The 20,360-nt window shown below is 38.1% G+C and overlaps 1 protein-coding gene across 2 annotated transcripts in view; it reads left to right on the top strand.

Moving 5' to 3' along the window:
- Positions 1–20,360, top strand: part of gpat2 (glycerol-3-phosphate acyltransferase 2, mitochondrial) — a 52,361-nt gene that overhangs the window by 10,184 nt on the left and 21,817 nt on the right. For both annotated transcript variants that reach the window (XM_024276136.2, XM_036213501.1), the window contains exons 6-12: positions 1,785–1,901; positions 3,552–3,651; positions 6,128–6,261; positions 6,479–6,578; positions 11,648–11,827; positions 16,205–16,315; positions 18,443–18,525. In XM_024276136.2, coding sequence (XP_024131904.1) covers positions 1,785–1,901; positions 3,552–3,651; positions 6,128–6,261; positions 6,479–6,578; positions 11,648–11,827; positions 16,205–16,315; positions 18,443–18,525 — 825 coding nt within the window. The remainder of the gene's footprint in view (positions 1–1,784; positions 1,902–3,551; positions 3,652–6,127; positions 6,262–6,478; positions 6,579–11,647; positions 11,828–16,204; positions 16,316–18,442; positions 18,526–20,360) is intronic.

The following is a 20,360-nucleotide window of genomic DNA, read 5'->3' as shown; positions in this document are numbered from 1 at the left end:
GGGATAGGCTCCGGCACCCCCGCGACCCCGAAAGGGAAGCAGCGGACAGGAAGATGAAAAGTTTTGACCAAAATTCCATAACCTAAATGTCTTAAAAAGTCATTTTTCATGTTGATCTGAAGTCTCTGTTTCCAAAATCTCCTCTGGGTGGGCGTGGCTATTAGCGCTGAGCTGAGTGACCCCGCCCCTGATTATGATAGTTCTGTGTCTCACTGGCGTACACCTTCACCACTGCTACATAAAAATGTTGAGCAATATCGGTAATGTCCAGCCGTATCGTTTTGATCCGGATGTCAGCTGGGAAGAGGAAGTGAAGATCTTTATGGACTAAACTTCCTCCAAAATCCTGATTCTTTCTCCCTCCAGTTCACCAAAGACTCTTTTAGCTAATTCTCCAATGTTTATTGACCTTGCTGTGACTAATACATTTAATCCATTGGTTTCTCAGAGCAGAGTTCTTGGGAAAATAATGAAAGCTAACATCAAAATGGTCTTTCATTCATTTGCAATCCTTTACAACTGCACTCAATTGAAGCTCTGCAGAGTCTCAGAATTTTCCAGCAATTGCAGCCTTGCTACTGTAGGTATTGTATGAAACTCACACAAAACAGTGTCAGCTGATTTTACCACGGAAATGCGCATGGCGGCTCATTTGACTGCAGTCAATGCAAATATGCCATCTTTTCTTTTCCAGCACCTGAGCTAGACAGGCTAGCCTAGCCAGATGAGGGTTTAGGGGATGTGCCGCAGAGCTGTTGTGATGTAAAGAAGATCAATAATTCAAACAGAGTCTGTCTGTGACAGTTTGACTGACAGAGATTTAAAAGGAGAAATACTCAGAAATGCAAAAACAAAATGATTTCTTATTACATTTGTTCTCTTTCGTAAGAAAAATCCCTCACATGTTAAAATCACAAAAAAACATGACTTTCATTGGAGGGGGACTTTAAAAAACAACTTTGATCATGTGTTTTGATTTACTTTAAAAGCGTTCCCAGTGGTTTTTAAATTGTTTCTTTTTTTTCTTAAAATAAAATACACCTTCACTTTTAGGGCGAAGTTTCTGCAGAGCAGCAGTAGTTCATTAGAAATTCACCTATGATTTGTGGGCGGATTGTTAGTGCGAGCTCCCCCGCTCCCCATTCCCTTCAGTTCTCTGTTTACGTGCCGCTAGTTTACAGCCACTCGCATCCCCGACCTAACTTAACCGGTGCAACAAAAGTGGCGAGCAATATCGGAGATATCCAGTAGTACAATTCTGCCCCAGATGCTCAGACGGGTAAAAACAAAGACGTACAGGGATCTATTCATCGACCAGTGGATGCATCAGAAAGGGGCGGAGCCAGGAGCTTGTCGCCTCCTCAGTGTGTTTTCTACGTCACAAATACGATCTTTTTCAAGCAGCATTTTCCATCTGCGCCTGATTCAAAATGATTTGAATAGAAACTCATAAATGTAATTTTAGTTTTCTGGTTACATGCCCTCCATTATCAGAAAAGTGCCACAAAAACATGTTAAAAAACACAATTTTCATTGAAGTGAGGTTTTTAAAGAGATTAGAGACTCAAAGATAGAAAAAAATTGTCTACTTTTGGAATCTATGTGGGAGAGGAAGAGTATTGAGATAACTTGGGAGACTTTTCCCGTCCCTGTCAGCTTGTGTCTGATTTTGAGTCTGTGTGATTCAGTGTGAACTTTTGTGCAGCAGTCAGGAAGTCTGATGTTCATACAAGTTCAAGACCATGATGTCTTTTTGCTGCCTCAAACCTGTCTTTGAATTTTAGGGTGAAGGAGGCGGTAAAAGCAGAAGCACCTGAGGGGGAAATCTGCCAGGAGAGGCCTGGTTGTCTCTCCCCCTTCCTTCCTCTTGTTAACACCTGCATTTCCTCTGCCCTCCTAAGGTTTGTGTGCAAACCAACTCTGTACAACAATCCTAGTTAGTGCATTATGCTCACCTGCATTCTTTATTTTAGAAACAGGAGGTTGTATATATGCATACTTGTACTTATTGATGTTAAAATAAACCTATTTAGCAGTTCAGGTATTTGGAGCTCCATTAATTAAACTCCACAGATCCCCATGAAACAGTAACTTCAAACAATTAACAAACACTGGCTGTGTAATCAAAGCCTTGCATAATCTATTACTCTTTGCCATTAAGCTCTATTGCCATCCCAAAAACTATTAAAAGCACATTAATGAGCTACTGGCAGACACTTCTTTCATTTTAATGAACAAGGATGCCACTGAATAAATCACAAAGCATCTTTGCCCCTTCAGCACTCACCAGAGTTCTGGATTTGAGCTGGACCCAAATATCCAAGGAATGCATAAAGCTTCAAGCCCATTATGAAGACAGAGTAAAAGATAAACGAGACATTTTTAGAGAAATTGAACCGACCTGTTACTGCCTTCTGTGATTTTGTGTTCTTAATTGATGATAGTCAGTGTTGTTATAGTTGCTATGGAAATCAGGCCAGAGAATGAGTGGGAAAAAAAATTTGAAACAAGACCGTGTACCCTAGATTTGCAGTAAAAACATAAAAAACACATTTGCACCTGGACAATTTCTCATGATGATCATTTTTTAATATAAAAGGCTGCTTATTTTTATATCTTTGTGTATTTAAGATTATTTTTCATGTTTTCTAAAACTATTTTTATATTATTGCAATGTTTCTCTTTAAAACTGCTCATTGTAACTCCACATTATCAGCAAAGTCTAAATCTTGAAAATTCAATACAGAAAAGCATCCATTTACTTTCATTTTACTGTACTTTTGAACAACAAAGGAACAGCAAAAATAGAAATTCAGCACACGTCTCTAATTTCTCCATTTGATGCCGTCTCCAGGAGACAAATACATTATACATTGGTCAGATGTCTACAGTGTTGATGAGATCTACTTGCAGATGCATTACGATCAGTCATTCAGCATGCTCCTCAAGATGACTGACAGTTTTAGAGGCGTGCGTTTGATCGTGGAAGGAAAGCAACCACTACATTTGCCCTGATGAAAAGATGACACATTTGAAAATGAAAAAAATACAATGAATCTTTCAAGTTTTAAGAATCTGCTGCTACAGTTGAAGTCAGAAATTCTGGAAACGTCTGACGAAATGGAGCTGAAACTTCACTCCCTTTTTTTTCCCTTAAACTTTTTTATTCCTTTACGTCCAATCTTTTTAAAATACACATTTTTTCCACCTTTATCTACTTTTTCCATATTTATAGTCGTGTTCTTGTCTCATCTGCAGCCGTCAGCCTCTGACACCCTTCTCTTTATCGCTTTCTAGTCTCTGCTTGTTCCTGTGTCATCTTTTATCCCTGTTTTCCCTGCTCCGTCTCATCTATCTCATTTAAATGTTTTCTCACCTATCTCCACTAACTTATAAATAAAAATTACCTCTTATTTGAAATCCCAGCATTTTTTTTCTACGTTTCTGCTGCGTGTGCTTTACTCTTGTATTGTTGGATCCTCGCCTGTCCTTCTGTTCCGATGATCCCTCTTTTTCTTCTTTAGCAATGTCTCATTCTGTCCCCTAACCAGATTCGCGGGCTGGGCGATGCTGAAGATGTTTGCTTCGGTGTTTGGCAGTATTCAGGTTAACCTCAACCATCTGTCAGCTTTGCACAGAGCTTCACGAGAGGTATGAGAGATTTTAAATGCACTCTTGAAATATTTACGTGTTGTTTGCTTATGAGTAAGTGTGTCTCAAGCCCTTCAGTTTTAAAACATGCTTTAAAAACTTCAGTTTTTCACAAACCTTCTAAAAGTCCATTCTGATTTGTACAAACCCATTAGATAGAAAAGTAAGTTTCTCTTTTCTGTTTATATATATTTCATTCCGTGCACTACACAGATCTAATTACATGGTTGACTAAATAAAAGAAAACTTGTGTGATCATACTATCCACACGGATGTATTTTACAGATATGTTTTGCTCTGATTTCTCTGAAGTTTTATAGAGTAAATTGCACATCAGTTACTGGTGATACTCATGACCTTTACTGTCAAGAACTTTTAAAGACCCACTTCAATGAAAATCAGGTTTTTGGTGTTTTTAACACTCTTGTTTCATTTTTCTGATTATTGGGGACACTTATAAAGACAATTAGTTAGGGTTGCACGATATTATCGGTTACAGATATTTATCGTCTGATATTGGACATTATGACGTCACACCGATAATTTCGATAAGAGAAAATTTCGCCGATAAAATGGGCCGATAATTAAAGGGTTAAACTGCCGACGCGTCCTCACTCACCACTCAGTATTTACTTGTATCACAACTTGTCTGCTCACCCCAAAAGTTTCAGCCTTATCGGTACTGCTTAACGGTGCCACCGTAGACGGATTTCTCCATCTCTCCCTCACTGAGCTGCGTCAGGGAGGGGCTGGTCTCCCCCTCTGCTGACACACAGACGGGGATGGTAGAACCCGCTAGCAAAAAGGTCAGAAGTGTCTCCGTATTTATCCAAAGTAGAGGAAGAGAGTCCGCTCTGTCTGAGATGTAAAAAAAAAAAGTTTATTTTAAGGGCGGGAACACCAGTAACTGTTCAGGTGGCTGAGTTTTATAGATCTCAAAGCTGTGCACAGATTCCTCTTTATTGAACGTCCCCCAGGAACATATATCAGACACACTAAGGTTCCTACCCTTTTACGTCCCTGACACTACATCCTCCTTTCTTAAATGAAGAACTTCAGGGTAACATCACTAAAATGTTTCAGTTAACTTCTCAGTACACATTGCACTGCCCCTCATTAACAAAACTAACATTTCCTTAACAACTGCATTTAAACACTAAATATATAAAGTCTGTACAAACATCGCGCTAAATACACCAGATTCTAGCAGAGAGGTGCGCTTGATTCTAATCTGTTAGAATCCAAGCCTATGCCTATAGTTTTGAGAAGTTAATTTCTATGAGCACCTATTCATTTTGCACATCGGTATAAAACAAAGCAGTAATTCTGAACTTTGAGATTAAAGTACTTATTTTGCATGCTATTATATTGGGCATATTTGTATTGACAAATGTCCTTGTTACATTACTATTTAAGTTAAACTCGGCATTTGTTCTGACCATTGAAATGCACTTTCTCCATTTACAGATGTATAGGTCACTGAAAAAGCTAATTGTGTTTCTACTACCTGTTGTTCAATTTATGTACAAGTAAAACAAGTTTGGAAAATTTGATGAAATACATAAGAGCCATATGCTCTCATTTTGTACTTGCAAATATTTTTTTTTCAAGTATTAAAGAAAATATTTGTTGATTATCGGTATCGTCTGCAAGAGGCTGGAAAATATCGGATATCGGTTGCAAAAAGTCAATATCGTGCATCACTACAATTAGATTAAAAATGGTATTTCTGAGTATATTTTTTACTCAACTTGTAGTTGAACAGGAGTACGCATAAAAATCTTGTTTGAAGATTGAAGAATTTTTTTATTTTACGCAGAAAAAAAAAACTGGGACGGCCACAAGCTCTTTCTTAGGAGCTCCATGGCTCAGCGGTTCATTTCTGATGGACCACCGCCACTCTGCAGAAACTATGTCCTAGAAAACGACAGTTTTTTTTTTTTTTTTTAAATTATGGCTCTTAAAATGGATCAAAAGATAATTGAAGTTGGAACTTCAGTCCACGAGTGTGCAGTTTCCATGAAGTTTAGGTTTAATGTGGTGTTTTTTAGATTTTTTAAAAACTTTTTTTTGTCTTTTAACAAAACAGTCTTCTGGATAATGGGACCCTACCCCCCCAATAAAACTTATATATTGTTTTTTTTTCTATAATCTATACATATAATAAAGCTATGTTGTACATGAAGTGGCAAGTTTAAAAAAAGTTTGTTTTTTTGTAAATTAGGATGGTAAGCACTCAAACTAATCAGACCTCTAACTCATATATAAAAATAAATTTTACACCCACATCACTTTATTATCAAAGGGTTCAAAAGGGAAAACTATTACTTTTGGTCTTTTTTTCTTCAGTTTTGTGCCTAAACTTGTGGTGTTTGATCGCAAAAGCCACCTCTGCACAACCAGTCTTTGTTTTCTGTAATGAATCACAATGTGTGGAATTTTGTTGATCTGAATCTGCCTCTGTTCTCCGGCTCAGGGCTCTCCGCTGGTTTATGTGTATTTGCGTCAGAGCATGGTGGACTGTGCTCTCATCCCTCTCGTGCTCTTCTGTCACAACCTGAGAGTACCATACACTATCTGTCCTCTCCACGTTAACAGCCCCTTCCTGAGGTACGCTCTCACACACTCAAACCCACAGAAAAGGCTCCTGGGCAAGGCGAGCTGCACACAGACCTTGCTCATCTTGTGTTTGTGTGGAATTGGATGCCACTCTTACGACTGTTCCTCCCAGGTTTGGAGAGCCAGAACTGGTTTAGGAGCAGAAATGCAGAAATTCTTTGGTGTTTCAGAAGTCCTGCATATATTCCTCTTTTTTTCCCCCCCATAGATCAGTTCTGAATAAATTAGGAGTTGTCCTCCTGCCATCCTCTGTGTCAACTGAGCTGGATGCTGAAATGGAGACATTATACTCACCTGTCATGACTTCTGTAAGTTCATCTATTTAAGCATTGAATGGCCTGTTTATTTAGTCACCTTTGACTCTCTGTATGTTGATGATTTGTGAAATTGTGAACCATTGTGACTGTCGGATGCACTCAGTTCTAGAAATCAAACAACTAATTATCATCTCAGTTTTAGGTTCTAAGTATAGTGTCAAAATGTTTTTTTTTTCAACCTTTATTCAAATCAACTATAATATTGATAATAATAACAAAAGCAATTTCTTTCCAGTAGTTCATGTGGAAGTTGCAGCTTTCATTTGTTTTAATGAGGCAAATTAATGCCATCCTTAAATAGAACTTTTATTTTACCCAACTTTAAAAGTTAAATATTTTGTAATTTACTAAGGAAATTCAAACTTAATCTGCATAAAACTATTTAAAAATACTGTGAAGTAAAACCTGCCCCAAAGCCTCTACTAAGTATCTTCTCTGTAATACTTTGCAAGGTCTTCACTTCTGCTGTGTTCACTTTTGTTAATAAGGATTTTGTCCTTCAGGTTTATCAGTAATGGGTGATTTAATGTCTCATTGCTAAAAGCCTTCTTTCTTTTAGTAAAAAAAAAAATTGTGTACTTGACAGTCCATCAAAACTTTTAAAACAATCTAAACGTAAATGATAAAACATCATTAAGTAAATCAAATGAACCATAACTACAAACCCATGTTTAGTCAAATCATTTTTTATCACAGTAAAAGAGCCACAGTGTGGCTCTAATTGCAGACCTCTGCCCTATACTGTACTTTAATTACTCTCAGATATTTTTACACTTGCAAATGAAGATATTAATTCTTCTTTTTCATTAGAATTCCATCCAGATAAAACATTCACTGATTTAAGAAGCAGTTTTCAGAGTTTTTTTCAACAAAGAAGTCACCTGAGGCTTAAATCAAACTACTAAATCCCTTTTAGGGTCAGGGGGATGCTGGAGCCTATCCCAGCTACTGTCAGACAAAACCACCCTGGAATACAGTTTGTCTAAAGAACTTGATATTTTAAGACCTTGATTTATGTTCCTTTTTCTGGATGTTGTGAAGGTTTTCGTCATCTGCCACAGACGTCCCAGTGCTGTCGATTCTTTCCTGTATCCCATTTTTAGTTTTAGTTGTAGCAACTTAAATAATAAATAATGAACGTCGCAAGATTATACCACATTTGCCTCTTGAAATGTTTTTGCCAATTGACTTTGATTTTGCATCTCCAAAATGACAGATCTATGCACGTAGTCAAAGGGCTGAAAATGCTTAAACATTTCTTCTCATTTGCGAGGTATTATGTTGAAGTAGAAGTGGAGAGTCATCAGTTTAAGCCCCCATTCACCACAGAAGTCGAGCCTGAATATTTCATTTACTCCTAAATAACTCATTTGTGGAAATATTTAGATATTTGTTGATCCTGTAAGGGGAACATACACAGAGCTCGATTAGCCTTTAGATGCAGGCATCACCTCAAAATTGCATTACTGCAGAAGGCAGATAGAAGCACCAGTTACATTGCCTGATTCCCGTCTCTATAACACCTTTCTTTTGACAGAACGGTGTAGCATTTCTTTACACCTTGGCTAATATTCATTATTGTCTTGGGAGGCAACAGATACAAAACAATGCTGTGTGAATAAACAAGCCAGAAAGCCTCTGTTCATCACAATGGGGCCACTCACTGAACCAAATCCGTTTCCGTTTTTACCGACGTCTAAGTGCACATCTCTGATCTTAATTCCGTACCAAAAGGACATTTTTTTTCTACCAATATGGTGTCTTAACACATTATCCATAAAAACAGTGTGATTTCAGCTTGCCACTCTGTCACCAACCAAAACATGGCATCTGTGTCAGTCCTCATAATTAGCAGCGTATGCGAGACCCAAAATGTTGTATAAACACAACCCTGCTCCAGAATCTTCCTGAAGAAGCAAGAGGGCAGGAAGGAGCAGGTAATTACATAAAATTGCAAAGTAGGCAGTGGAAATGATGCCTCTCCTTTATCGTTTGGGTGTTTAGTTTATGAGCATTCAGAACTCATTCAATCACTGTCATTTTTTTTACATTGCACTCCACCGAGGAGTGTTACAAACTCCTCAATCAGTACCAACTGTCTTTGCTGCTTCACCTTTATTCCCCATCCTCATTTCTCTTTCAAAGTTTCCCGGAGCTCAGGTTTTGCTGCAGAGATTTAAAGTTTGGAGTTTTCTGTGGGAGTGAGGACCTTAACGGGAAGCAGAACTGCATGAGTGGGTTTTTCCCTAATTGGAAGGTGTAATGTTTTTCTTTTTTTTCCCCTCTAGTTTCCATTGTTTGTTCTAGTTTTTCCCCCGATCTTCTCATTTATATCTCAGTCGCCTTCCATACCCATTCTTTTGTTTTTTCAGCAATGATTAACTAGGCTTCACCAAAGATTTACCCCCCTTTCTCAGTAATTAGCATCCCTTCATCAATACAATCCATCTGAGTAGCAAGGACATAATTTGTGCTGTCTAACATTTTTCTTTAAATGAAATAAACTTTTGATTCAGAGCATCCCAGCTCTTTAATGATCAATACTGTATCGTACAACTCATTAGAAGTACCTTTAGAGTACAACCCAAGATGCAAATCCAGCATTTATTATTGATGCCATTTTCTTTTTTAGCCATACAGACGGAGCAGGTTGATTTTATGTGAAAGGGTGCTTGTCTATTGATTTTATTTCATTGTTAACAGACCTTTATTGTTTTTAGTGTAGAACTACCTTTAAGAGATTTTTTTGTTTGTTTTTTTTTTATCACAAAGGGAATTTATACTTGGGGCTAAGAAGTATTTTTGGATACACTATGGTTAGTGCTGTCATATAATCAATTTCATTGTGCGATTAATTAATCATGACCTTTAATTAATAAATCAAATAGATATATTTTTAATTGGACCAAACAATTGCAGAAAAAAGGCCTCATCTTGGGGTATTTTTATTGAAATTTGGAACATTGTGACCTAAATATCAACATAAAACTAAAAGTTTCTGAAGTTTTTCATATATAAATCTTTATTTTTACAATACCAAGCTTTTTTTTCAATCTTGAACATCCAAGAAAACATACAAACAAACAAAAGAAAATGATCCAGGGTGCTTTAATTTATCACATTGAAAAACAGTAGACTTGAACACGACCTACTTATTAATGGCTTAATACACATGTTGCCAGATGTTATTCCACAGTTTGTCACAACAGCAAGACAGTAGAAAAGACATTAGAAAAATATAGTTTCCTTTAACCTGTTTGGTGAGTTTGAAGCCTGGGATGAAGTTGAAGAGAAATGGACAATAAAACATTGGTAAGAAATGAGACACAATGTGGTGACACCAGAGGAACAATTTAGACATTAAACTTTGTTTCTTGAAAACAAACTTTAGCTTCATCAACTAAACAAAACCAATCATTTATAGGAGAACTTTCCCTCTGTAATGATGGTTTGTTTAACTTCTCCTGATGACCACTTTCCTCAGAGAGGAAAGAGCGAGAGCAGAGTGAGGATGGGACAGGCGATGTAGCTGTTACCATGACAACGCATCGCTTTTTAAATAGTCTGGTTTTTGTGAAAAATGATTTGAACTTGAAAATGTAGCAGGACCGTAGTATAAGCGGGATAATGCTCTTTGATGTGTGCATTATCACACATGAACCGACTCTACAGAAGCAACCGCCCAATGCATTAAGGTGCTTAATTGTTTATGGGTGTCAAATGACTGTTTTAATTGCAATATAGACAAATTAGCACTCTTTTTTAAGAACAATAACTCAGTTTTTAATTTATAACCATTGTCATGTTTTCAAATATAAAAATCAAAGGTCCAACTTTTCATTTGCATCATTTTAACTCAGCTGAAGCGTCTCCTACATTGTTCCCAATGCGTGTCTGTCTACCGTTGTGTATGCAGCACATGTTGCGTTACTGTTGTGACGTCGTCAATGTGCGACTTTGTAGTTCTATACAGAACTAACGCAAACAAGCCCACAACGCCACACTATTATCTGTTGGGTAAGAGATAAAGCCCGTCAACTGTTCGTTATAATAAAGTAATGGGGGAAGTGGAGGGATGATGGCATGGGACGGTAAACTGTGGATTGAGGTTTGTCACGTATATATTATAGTATTATAAGATGTTTTAGGTCAATATTTTTTCGATTGCAAACGAAATTTAAATTTGAGCTCTCTGGATTGGAGGTCTTTAGGTTTTTTCTTAATTGCTCGAGATTGGAAAAAAATATCCCTTGTTGATGTAAAAGTAAAGGTTGACTTCATAAGGCTTTGTTTTTTAGTTGTAATTTTATCTTTTACTGCGCCAGAATGTCATGAGTTTAAATGAAAATACCTCAAAATGAGAATTTTTAAAGCAATTATTAGGTTAAAAATGTTTCTAATTAAATTAGATTAATTTAATTAGTTTCTGGTCACAATTAAATAGCTTCATAACAAAAATGGCTGTTATTAATTCATTGCAATTGAAATGATATTTTGACACCCCTAATTATGGTGTCTTCTGTAGTCCCTTATTTCTCTTCCTTGTGCTTTTTGTATTTAAAGGCCGAATCCAAATTCTACCCCTACCCCTACTTATAGCACCCTGAAGTGGAGAGATATGAAAAAAGTAGAAAAAATGTAGTCTTCAAATTCGGACGTTACTAATCCTTTATGACATCATCAATAGTCGCCGGTCAACTACATTAGAGCCTAGCTACCGGCTCTCGCAAAACACATTGCAGCATCAGTTTTAGAAAGACACAAAAAAGCAAAAAATCAATACTTGCATTTAAATGTAAATTTCTGTGCTTCAGAGCACACTCGCGTGAAGAAATGCATTTCTTCTCTCAGCGGAGGGATACACAGCCCCAAGTCCCTACCCCTTCCCCTTGGAAAAAAAACAATTTCAGACACAGTTAAAGCTCCAAATGCCTCTTTAATTGGTGGGGTAGGGAAAAGCCCTAAGAGTAGGAGAAGAATTTGGATTGGGCCTAACGTTTTTTTTGGGGGGCTGCATTTGTTTTTTAAGACTTACATTTGTCTCTTCTCCTCCTCCTCAGCTGATAGGTGAGCTGCTCCATGAGGGTCAGGCGTTAAGTGTTGGCGTGTCTGCCCTGTCTGGCCACGGGGGCCAGTGGCTTCTTCGCATAAGGCAACTCATCAAAGAGGGATCTGTCCCCGATGTCAGTCTGGTCCCGGTGGGCATCTCTTATGACTCTGTGACCAAAACCAACATGCAGGTGCATACATGCAAACTCTCACAGAAGAGCAAACACAAAATCTGACACCCCTAAAGGGATGACAAAACAGATTTGACTTGGGACTGGGATTTTTTTCTAAACCTCTGTGCAGCAATAGGGATTCAGGCCAGCTGAGGACAAACTGCATGCCAGTATTTCACTTCATAAAAAAGACTTGGTTTGAATTTTGTGGATTTGCCCAAATAATTGCATACATTTGTATAAAATGGTTTGTAATACATTAAGGTGTTTTTTTTTTATTACATGTCATGTAGTTTAAACAAAGCACTAAAAACATGATTAAGAAAGGTTTTTCAATTTTTAACCATGTTTTTTTGACAGATTTTGTGTTCACTGATTCATGAGATTCATTGAATGTCTTTACATCTTTTCAATTTTCTGCAAAACTAATTTTTGGCTTACGCAAGTGTATTTCTAAATTACTGGTTGGTGCATTTTCATCATGCAGCAAAGAGTATTTTTCTGCTCGTGTGCATCTTCATCTCTCATTACAAGAGCGATGCCCCACGGCTCAAACACTCCTCTTTGAGGGGTGGGTGTGAGGTTACACAACAGTTGGATAGTTTCATGTTACGTCCAAAAAAAATCAATGTGACGTGTTTGGCTAGAACTAAAAATCCCAAATAACATTTAGAGCAAAATATTGTGTTTGAGATGAGAGTAACATCAGTTAATTCTATAATCGTTGAGCTTGATTGACACTAAAAACATTGAAACTTGTAATGAGAACATGCATTGTACCTGTAAGGAATCAGAGGCCAGAAGAAAGAATTAATATTGGAGCCTTAAGCCTTAGTCACACACAGTTGACCTGTACAGGTGCTGCAGGATTTTCGGTTGGCTGCATCTTAAAGCTACAGTCACATATAAAACTGCCACCGCGCGATGGGGAGGCATCGGCAGAATCTTCATAATTGGCTCCTGCAGCCCAATTTTTACTAAAAATCGTTGGCGTGGTCATGAATGCAGATACAGGCAGTCTGGTAGCCCTGGGCAATATTCCCTGCACGCTTGCGCAACCGTGCACTGCTCGGACAAAACAAAATTACATGCACACTTATACTATTTACATCAAAAGCAAAGTTAAAAAGTTAAATTATTAGAGAGGTAGCGTTCACCGACTAACCAAACAGATTATTAACATGAACAAATGGCTCGTGGTCGGCTGGAAATTTCCTTTTTTTTCCCCTCTCACCTGAGTTTCACACCTTCACATAAACACTCAAAAAAGCTCATCCTTCTTATATTTCAGATGCAAATATCGCAAAAAATTTTTCTAGTCGCTGTTGAATTTGAACTTTTTCTTGACTTCAGCGGCTGTCGTGCTGTGTGTAAAAATGCAACTGTGCAGTCCCATTACAAGTGGCACCCTGCAGCCTCCCGGCAGCCATCTGCAGAGTTTGCTGAAAAACTGGCACTTAGGCCGCCTTATGGTGGCATTTTGGTATATGTGCCCATAGCTTAAAGGGTAACCAAACAGGACAGTTGGAGGCTGACTCCACTCTCAGTCTAGATTTGAAAATGCAAAAAAAGGGGGTGGGGCTAGGGGAGGCAGGCTGAGCAGAGGAGGTGTGGTCTGGATGTGATTGACAGTTACAGTGAGTTTAGCTTGAAGTAACTAAAAGATCTTTTTTTTATTGTCTCAATGAAAATAAAATTAAAAAAAAAAAAAAATCATAATGTTTAGGAGGCCAAAGCCCTTTGTCTGTCAGTCAGTCAGCCAGCCAGCTCTCAAAGGGCCGGTTTAGCAACCAAGCAAGCTCTGCCACTCTCGCCGTATAGCAGGGTGACCTCCGCCACTCTCTGCGTCAGCATTGCGGAGAAAGCTCTGCTGTTCTCAGCGTCGCAGGGCGACCTCCAACGATCTTGGAATTAGATGGAGGAGCCAAGGTAGTTGATTAGCTCTGCCACTCTCTGCGTTGCGGGGAGAGCTCAAACGATCACATGGTGTGCTTTGAGCGTGTTCAAATATGGGCGTGGCTTTTATACTGGAGCTCAGAGCACGATGACGAGAACACTTCTTGGACTTGCACCAATTGACCAATCACAAAATTCAACTGTAATACCTAATTTTAACCTGTAGGCGGCAGCACACAGACGGTCTTAGACTATGATTTCAGGAATTAAACAAGTTTATTATAAATCAGACAGCACTTTTAAATCCCCATTTGTAGAGATCAGCAGCCAAAAAAAGTTTATTTAGTGTTTGGTTACCCTTTAAGGGGAGTGCAGGTGCCTTGTAGTTCCCTTGAAGCTCATGCGGCAACCTTAAAAAAACGTCATGAATAGGCATGCAGTACCAAACCGGTGCCATATTATAAATTTTTACTTGACCGATAAGTTTCAGCTTTAATGGTATTGCTTATCGACATGTCATGCACTACTTTGTTTCTATATGGCTTTAAAAAACATCCAGTCTCTCCCTTTTTCATCACTGCTTTTTGCTTTTCGCGCTCCTGTGTGTGTATGGGGGGCTGCTCACGCAGCACCTGCTTTCACACACGCATTGTCCTGCTGACAGTGACAGAAGGCAGAGGGCACAGCAACCGCCAGCAAAAAGGTTCAAAGTGCATCTGTTCCTAAAGTAGACGCAGACAGCCTGCGTTGTCTCAGATGTAGCAAAAACGTGGCTGTAAGGGCGGGAACACCAGTAACCTGTCCAAACACCACGCTAAATACACCGGATTCTAACAGAGAGGTGCACAGAGTCTGACCGTCCAAGTAAGAGGTCTAGCGCTACTGTAGTTTCAACAGGTGTTTATGCTAGCGGTACACATGTAGATCACATGACTAAAGTGTAGTTTATTAAAGATAAGTGCATGAAACTACAATGAAAAGGAGAACATGAGTATGGCTTCCAGCACTCTAAGCAACAGTGATAAAATGAACAGGCTGAAAGTTCATTTTGTGCCTCAATAATAATAAATTACCTGACATACAATTAAAAATTAATTAAAGCAACATTGAGCGACTTTATTTCCACTGTTACTGTTTTTTTTAAGTCAGGAGGGTAGTTGTTGTTCTGTGCATTTTGGTTCCTAATAACACTGTTTATACCTTAAAAGGTATGCTATTATTACAAAGACACATTATTATTTATTAATAATTTTATTTTAGTGTTATAAAAAAAACTAAATTAAAATGTTGTGTTTATTCTGAAATAAAAGATTTGTATGTACTTAGTTTGTTATTGATCTTCTCCCTCGTTTTCACACAGAACAATATGGATAAGAATACTGGACCGATAAGCAGTATCAATGAGAGGAGTGGTATCCTTAAAACCTTAATGATACCATCCCTAGTCATGAAAATTGCACATATGATTGTCGTTTGTGTAGAAAGTATATTGTGAAGTAATTGTAAGGCTAATGTAAGCTATGACGTACGGGTGAAGCTGTCGTTTGGTGTTCACACACTATCCATTAGTGAAGTGTGAGTACGGTCTCCTCACTGCATACAAAGGCCGTATCCACAGGACATGCAGGTGATAAATGCTCGTGAAACATCCGCACAAACTACGCCCCGATTGTCTAATTTCTTAATTTCGAACGGTCAGGCTGCATGCAAGGAGCACACACTTTTCACGTGAAAGGCACTAATTGGAAGGATTAACATGGAGGATTTCAGGGGTGTTCAAAAAGGATGAACCTGTACGGTACGCCTGCACCTCGTCACCCTCACTCATGCCTGTGGGAAAACAGTGCATGAACATTTTTACCCAGGCAGTTGTGACTGAGGCTTTACTATAACCTGTCGCTTCAACATTTTTTAACATTTTTTTTAAAACTTATAATGAAAAACAAAAGCTTTGAAACATACATTTGTTAGAAAAGTCAATTTTAAATTTGAAATCTTTTTTTATCATGCTTGCCTTCTGTGTCTGTATCAGCCATGGGTTGTTTTGGGGCTTTTTGCACAGATTGAGTTGTCTCACGAGAGGCTCATATTGTTGATGGATATTGTCGTTCCTGCTGCTGATCTGGCTTTTAGAGGCTCTCTCAGCTTTGCTCTTTAATTCCTCACTGCCCAGCATTGGTTGATTAGCTACAATTAATTTTCCCAAAGCATCTGTGATTTCTGTTGGCCTCCATTAATCCTGCCCTCTGTTATCCACACTATGAGAATTCACTAAAGAGGGTGTTGCTTTCTGTTAACTGCAATAATAAGGTCCTCGCCCCATCATTTAGTTCTGACATTTAGACATGAAGCACGTTCCATCAGTTCATTTGCTCTCACACAAACTGCTGCTGCTTCACGCCTATTTTATGTCTTCAGGCTGTAGGAATGTCCATCCCTATGACAAAGACATACTTGTGATTTACTGAAGTGTGTATCTTGTATGTGTTAATATTTCAGGGATCCTCACAGGTCTGCTTAAGATCTGTTCTGCAGTGGCTCTGGGACCTTCTCTGGAAGCAACCTGAAGGAAGTGTGAGGGTTCATCTGGGTCAACCTTTCTCTCTGAAGGTGCACTGCTGAAATATCAACTTAACCAGAATGTCCTTAAGCTGTTTCTGCTCGTAAAACGTCATGACTGAAAAGAAGGAAGTGTAGAAATCAGTTTGTATTTTGTCTCTTTCAAATAGTGTTCACTAATTCTGCTCTGAGCGAAGAGATAAATCATTGCTGCAGATGAAGATTTGTATATAACCTCTTTGAAAGTTCATTATTGATGTTTTTTTTTTTTTACTGCAGTTACCATTGTTCAAAGATTACACTGACTTATGTCTGGTCTTAATACCTCCTTGAAAAGTGATGGTTAAAAGTGTAATTTTCCTGAAAATGTTCCTCAAGTCAAATAGTTTTGAGAAGAACAAAAACTCAGTTATCTTTGTTGGCCAGACATAATGGGTAGAGCAACAAAAACATATATTTCAGGCCCTGATTCTCCAAGTTGTGCCACTTAAAAAGAAGAGAGATGATGCTCCTAAGAGGTAAACAACACGTTTAAGACAAAATGTAAGAAAATAAACAATGGTGCAGAAAATATGTATCTAGCTTCTAAACACAAGCAAGAACTCTGATTCTCACAGACCAAATACTTTTTCCTCAAGAATATATTTTATCCTCCTCTCATTACCTGTAGTTATCTCACCTGTTAGAACTAGTTATCTGAATAAAGACATCTGACCACCTTAAACAGTTAAAGTACAACCTGTCCACCAAGACCAAAGAGCTGTCAAAGGACACCAGAGATAAGACTGTTGACGTAAATAAGACTTGGATGAACCTATCTACAATCTTCAAACAGCTTGGAGCGTAGAGATCAGCTGTTGGAGTAATTATTACAAAATAGAAGAAATACAAGATCAGTGATGATCTCCCTCCACCGGGCGGGGAACATATGATCATTGGAACAGTGAGGAAGTCCAGCACTACACAGAAGTATTTTTCAAAGACCTGAACAGTTATCCAGAGAGCATCCGGATGATCCAGAATGTCATGCGGTCTAATGAGATCAAAACAGAACTCTTTGGTGTAAACACCATTTGCTGTTTGGAAGTAAGTTGCATCCCAAGAACACCGAACCCACTTTGAAGCATGGGGGTGGAAAGATCATGCTTTGGGGCTGCTTTTCTGCAAAGGGACTAAGACCACTGATCCATATTCAGAAAACGGTGGAGGAGGGCATGAGGAGATTTGGGGAAAATATTTCCTTTTATCAGTCAGAGCATTGAGGATGAAACGCGGCTGGATCGTCTAGCACAGGGGTAGGGAACCCTGGTCCTCGAGAGCCACCTTCCTGCATGTTTTCCAATATACCCTGCACTGGCATATTCTTATTGGCTAGACACACCTGAACCAGGTAATTGTTTGAGTCCCTACTCATGACTGATTACCTAGTTCAGGTGTGTCCAGCCAATAAGAACATGCCAGTGCAGGGTATATTGGAAAACATGCAGGAAGGTGGCTCTCGAGGACCAGGGTTCCCTACCCCTGGTCTAGCAGGACAGTAATCCCAAACACATCGCCTAGGAAACCAGGAGTGTGTGTATGAAGCATTTCAAGGTTTTGGAGTGTTCTGGCTAGGCTCAGAACCTCTGTCCGATAGAAAATCTGAGGAGAAGGTTGAAAGTCCATGTTTACAGAAACAGCCCCACAACATCACAACTCTAGGGAAGATCTGTATGGATGAATGGACCAAAATAGCAGATACAATGATCACAAATCTGCTGAAGATCTACAGGAAATGTTTGAACTCTGTCATTGAGAAAGTTGCCAGGTTAAGTTAAGTTAAGTTATCTTTTTTTTACTTTTAATTCTGTCTCTCACAGTTGTATCTATGAACTTTACAGACCTTTCATCTTTTTAAGTGGGACAACTTGCAGAATCAATGACTGCCAAATCCTTTTTGCCTTATTTTTCCTTATCAGAGGCATCCCACTCGGATCTAAAAGTTTCCACAAGTTTTTCTGCAGCATCATGAAGTTTTAGCCGTCTTTTAGCACCTTAAGTGTATTTAATATTTTTTGTCAACACAAAACAAGATATATAAGTTTTTTTAAAAGAAGAGATTGTCCTAACACTTGACCTTGAGGTCAGTGTTAAAGATCTTTTGTTTTCCTGCCCTGTGAATGTTGATTTTGTTTGTAGGAGATGTGTGAGCCAGGAAGGTGCAGGATAGATAAATGGCTCCCTCTACAGAACCTGTTGCTGCCTGTCATCCTGAACAGCAGGTAATCAAACCCCTTCCACGCATACCAGCATGCATAGGATCGTACATTCAGAATGTGAACTAATATCAGTGAGATTTGGATTTAGTTTTTGTGTCATCTGCAATGTGATAAAGTTCCTTTATCTTCAGCTCTTTAAAAGTTTCCACTAAACCCCAAATCTGGCACAAATACAACACAAGCTTTGATAGGAGTTTCATCCTCTTAGTCGTGGTCCAATTAGCATCAACTTTATGCAGACTGTCAGCTGCAAAGATAACTGAAAGAAAGCAGCATCCTGTTCAATCTCTGCTTGGCATCTAATGAGGAAACTTGTTTCTCTGTTTTGTATTCTACATTTCTGAGTTTAAAGTCCACTTTGTGATAAAGATGGAATATTCATTCAGATGGATCAGGCAGTCTGTAAGCACTCTAGTTTGGCACAAACATTTTTGTTGTGTAAAACCTTCATAAGTTCTGTTTTTAAACTAGGTTTTTACTCTTTAACAGCGAAAGTGCTCTGCAGAAAGCCTTAAAGACCCACTCCAATTAAAATTTGGTTTTTGGTGTTTTTTTTATATGCTCTTGTAACATTTTTCTCTTGATGAAACTTCAGTCATTAGGCCACAAGCTCCATAATGCTCCATTCTGATCCATCCACTTTCAGACAAATAGCTCCATGTACTACTTCTTTTTCCTCATTTGAACTTGCATCTGGCTCAAAACTGTACGCCTGGATAGCTACAGTGTTGCTTGCCATTTTTGTTGCACTGCTAATGTTTGGTTTGGATTGTGATGGGCTTCAAACTAGTGGGAGAGAGTCTAAACAATGGGATGATGGGATATCATCTCAGGCTTATGTCCATGCCAATGGTTCCACCCACAACTCGCAGGTGAAATTCTGATGAGCTACTGCTTCTCTGCAGAAACTATCTCCAAGAAAACAACACAGGATTTTTTTCTTTATTTTGACTAAAAACAACATAATCATAATTAAACGTTTTTACATTAGATCAAAAAATTATGGACTGGGACCATTTGTTTTTACTTTTGATGGTTTAAAATGTGCAATTTTTGAACATTTTTCTCTTGTTTATTCAAAAACTTTCACCTTTTGCTAGAAAAAAAACAGACTTGTTTTAGTATGCAAGTTTATCTGTAAAGTCCTGTGCCTTTTTTTTTTTTTTTAAGTTTTATGGTTTTAAATTGATTATTCAGCAAACACAAAGCACTTAGGCCAAAAAGTTTTCTAAGAACCCAGTAATTCCTTTAAGAATTGTCAAAACTTATTTAATATTATTTACTTTATAAAAAGACATTAAGCTGCCTTCCATTCTTATGGAACAGATCTTAATTGTTTTGTTCTATCAATGCAACATAACCATCAGTCTTTCACCAAAGAAGTAAAAACAAATCTGCAATTTCTTCAGGTCGTTAACTGGTCATAAATCAGTTTTTACCAGTGAGTTAATGTGTGTAACTCTGGAAAGTTCCTTTATTTTAAGAGCATCAATTTATCTTGTTACACTTGACTTTGATCTACGGAGAAGACTTTACTTTTAGCACAACAGCATGTTTCTCTATATTATTAGAAAAAGATAAGTGTGCAGAAGAACTCCTCGGCCATGAGGGTGCATTCCAGTCCATCATTGAAAGACAATTCCACTTTTCCACATTATTCTTTCACTGTTTACAGTGTATGTGTAAATGTATAATGCCAACCAATTTTTTTGCAGAGATGTCAACATGCGAGATACTCTTTAAGACACAATTCTAAGAAAAAAATGTGCTTTATTTAGATTAATATGACTCAAACATCAAAAGAATATAATTTAAACACAAATTACTTTACTGTTGAG

This window comes from Oryzias melastigma, linkage group LG9 (genome assembly GCF_002922805.2).
Source record: "Oryzias melastigma strain HK-1 linkage group LG9, ASM292280v2, whole genome shotgun sequence".
In the NCBI taxonomy this organism is placed as follows: Eukaryota; Metazoa; Chordata; class Actinopteri; order Beloniformes; family Adrianichthyidae; genus Oryzias; species Oryzias melastigma.
The sequence above is the reverse complement of the archived record's forward strand: the minus strand, read 5'-3'. Positions and strand labels throughout refer to the sequence as shown.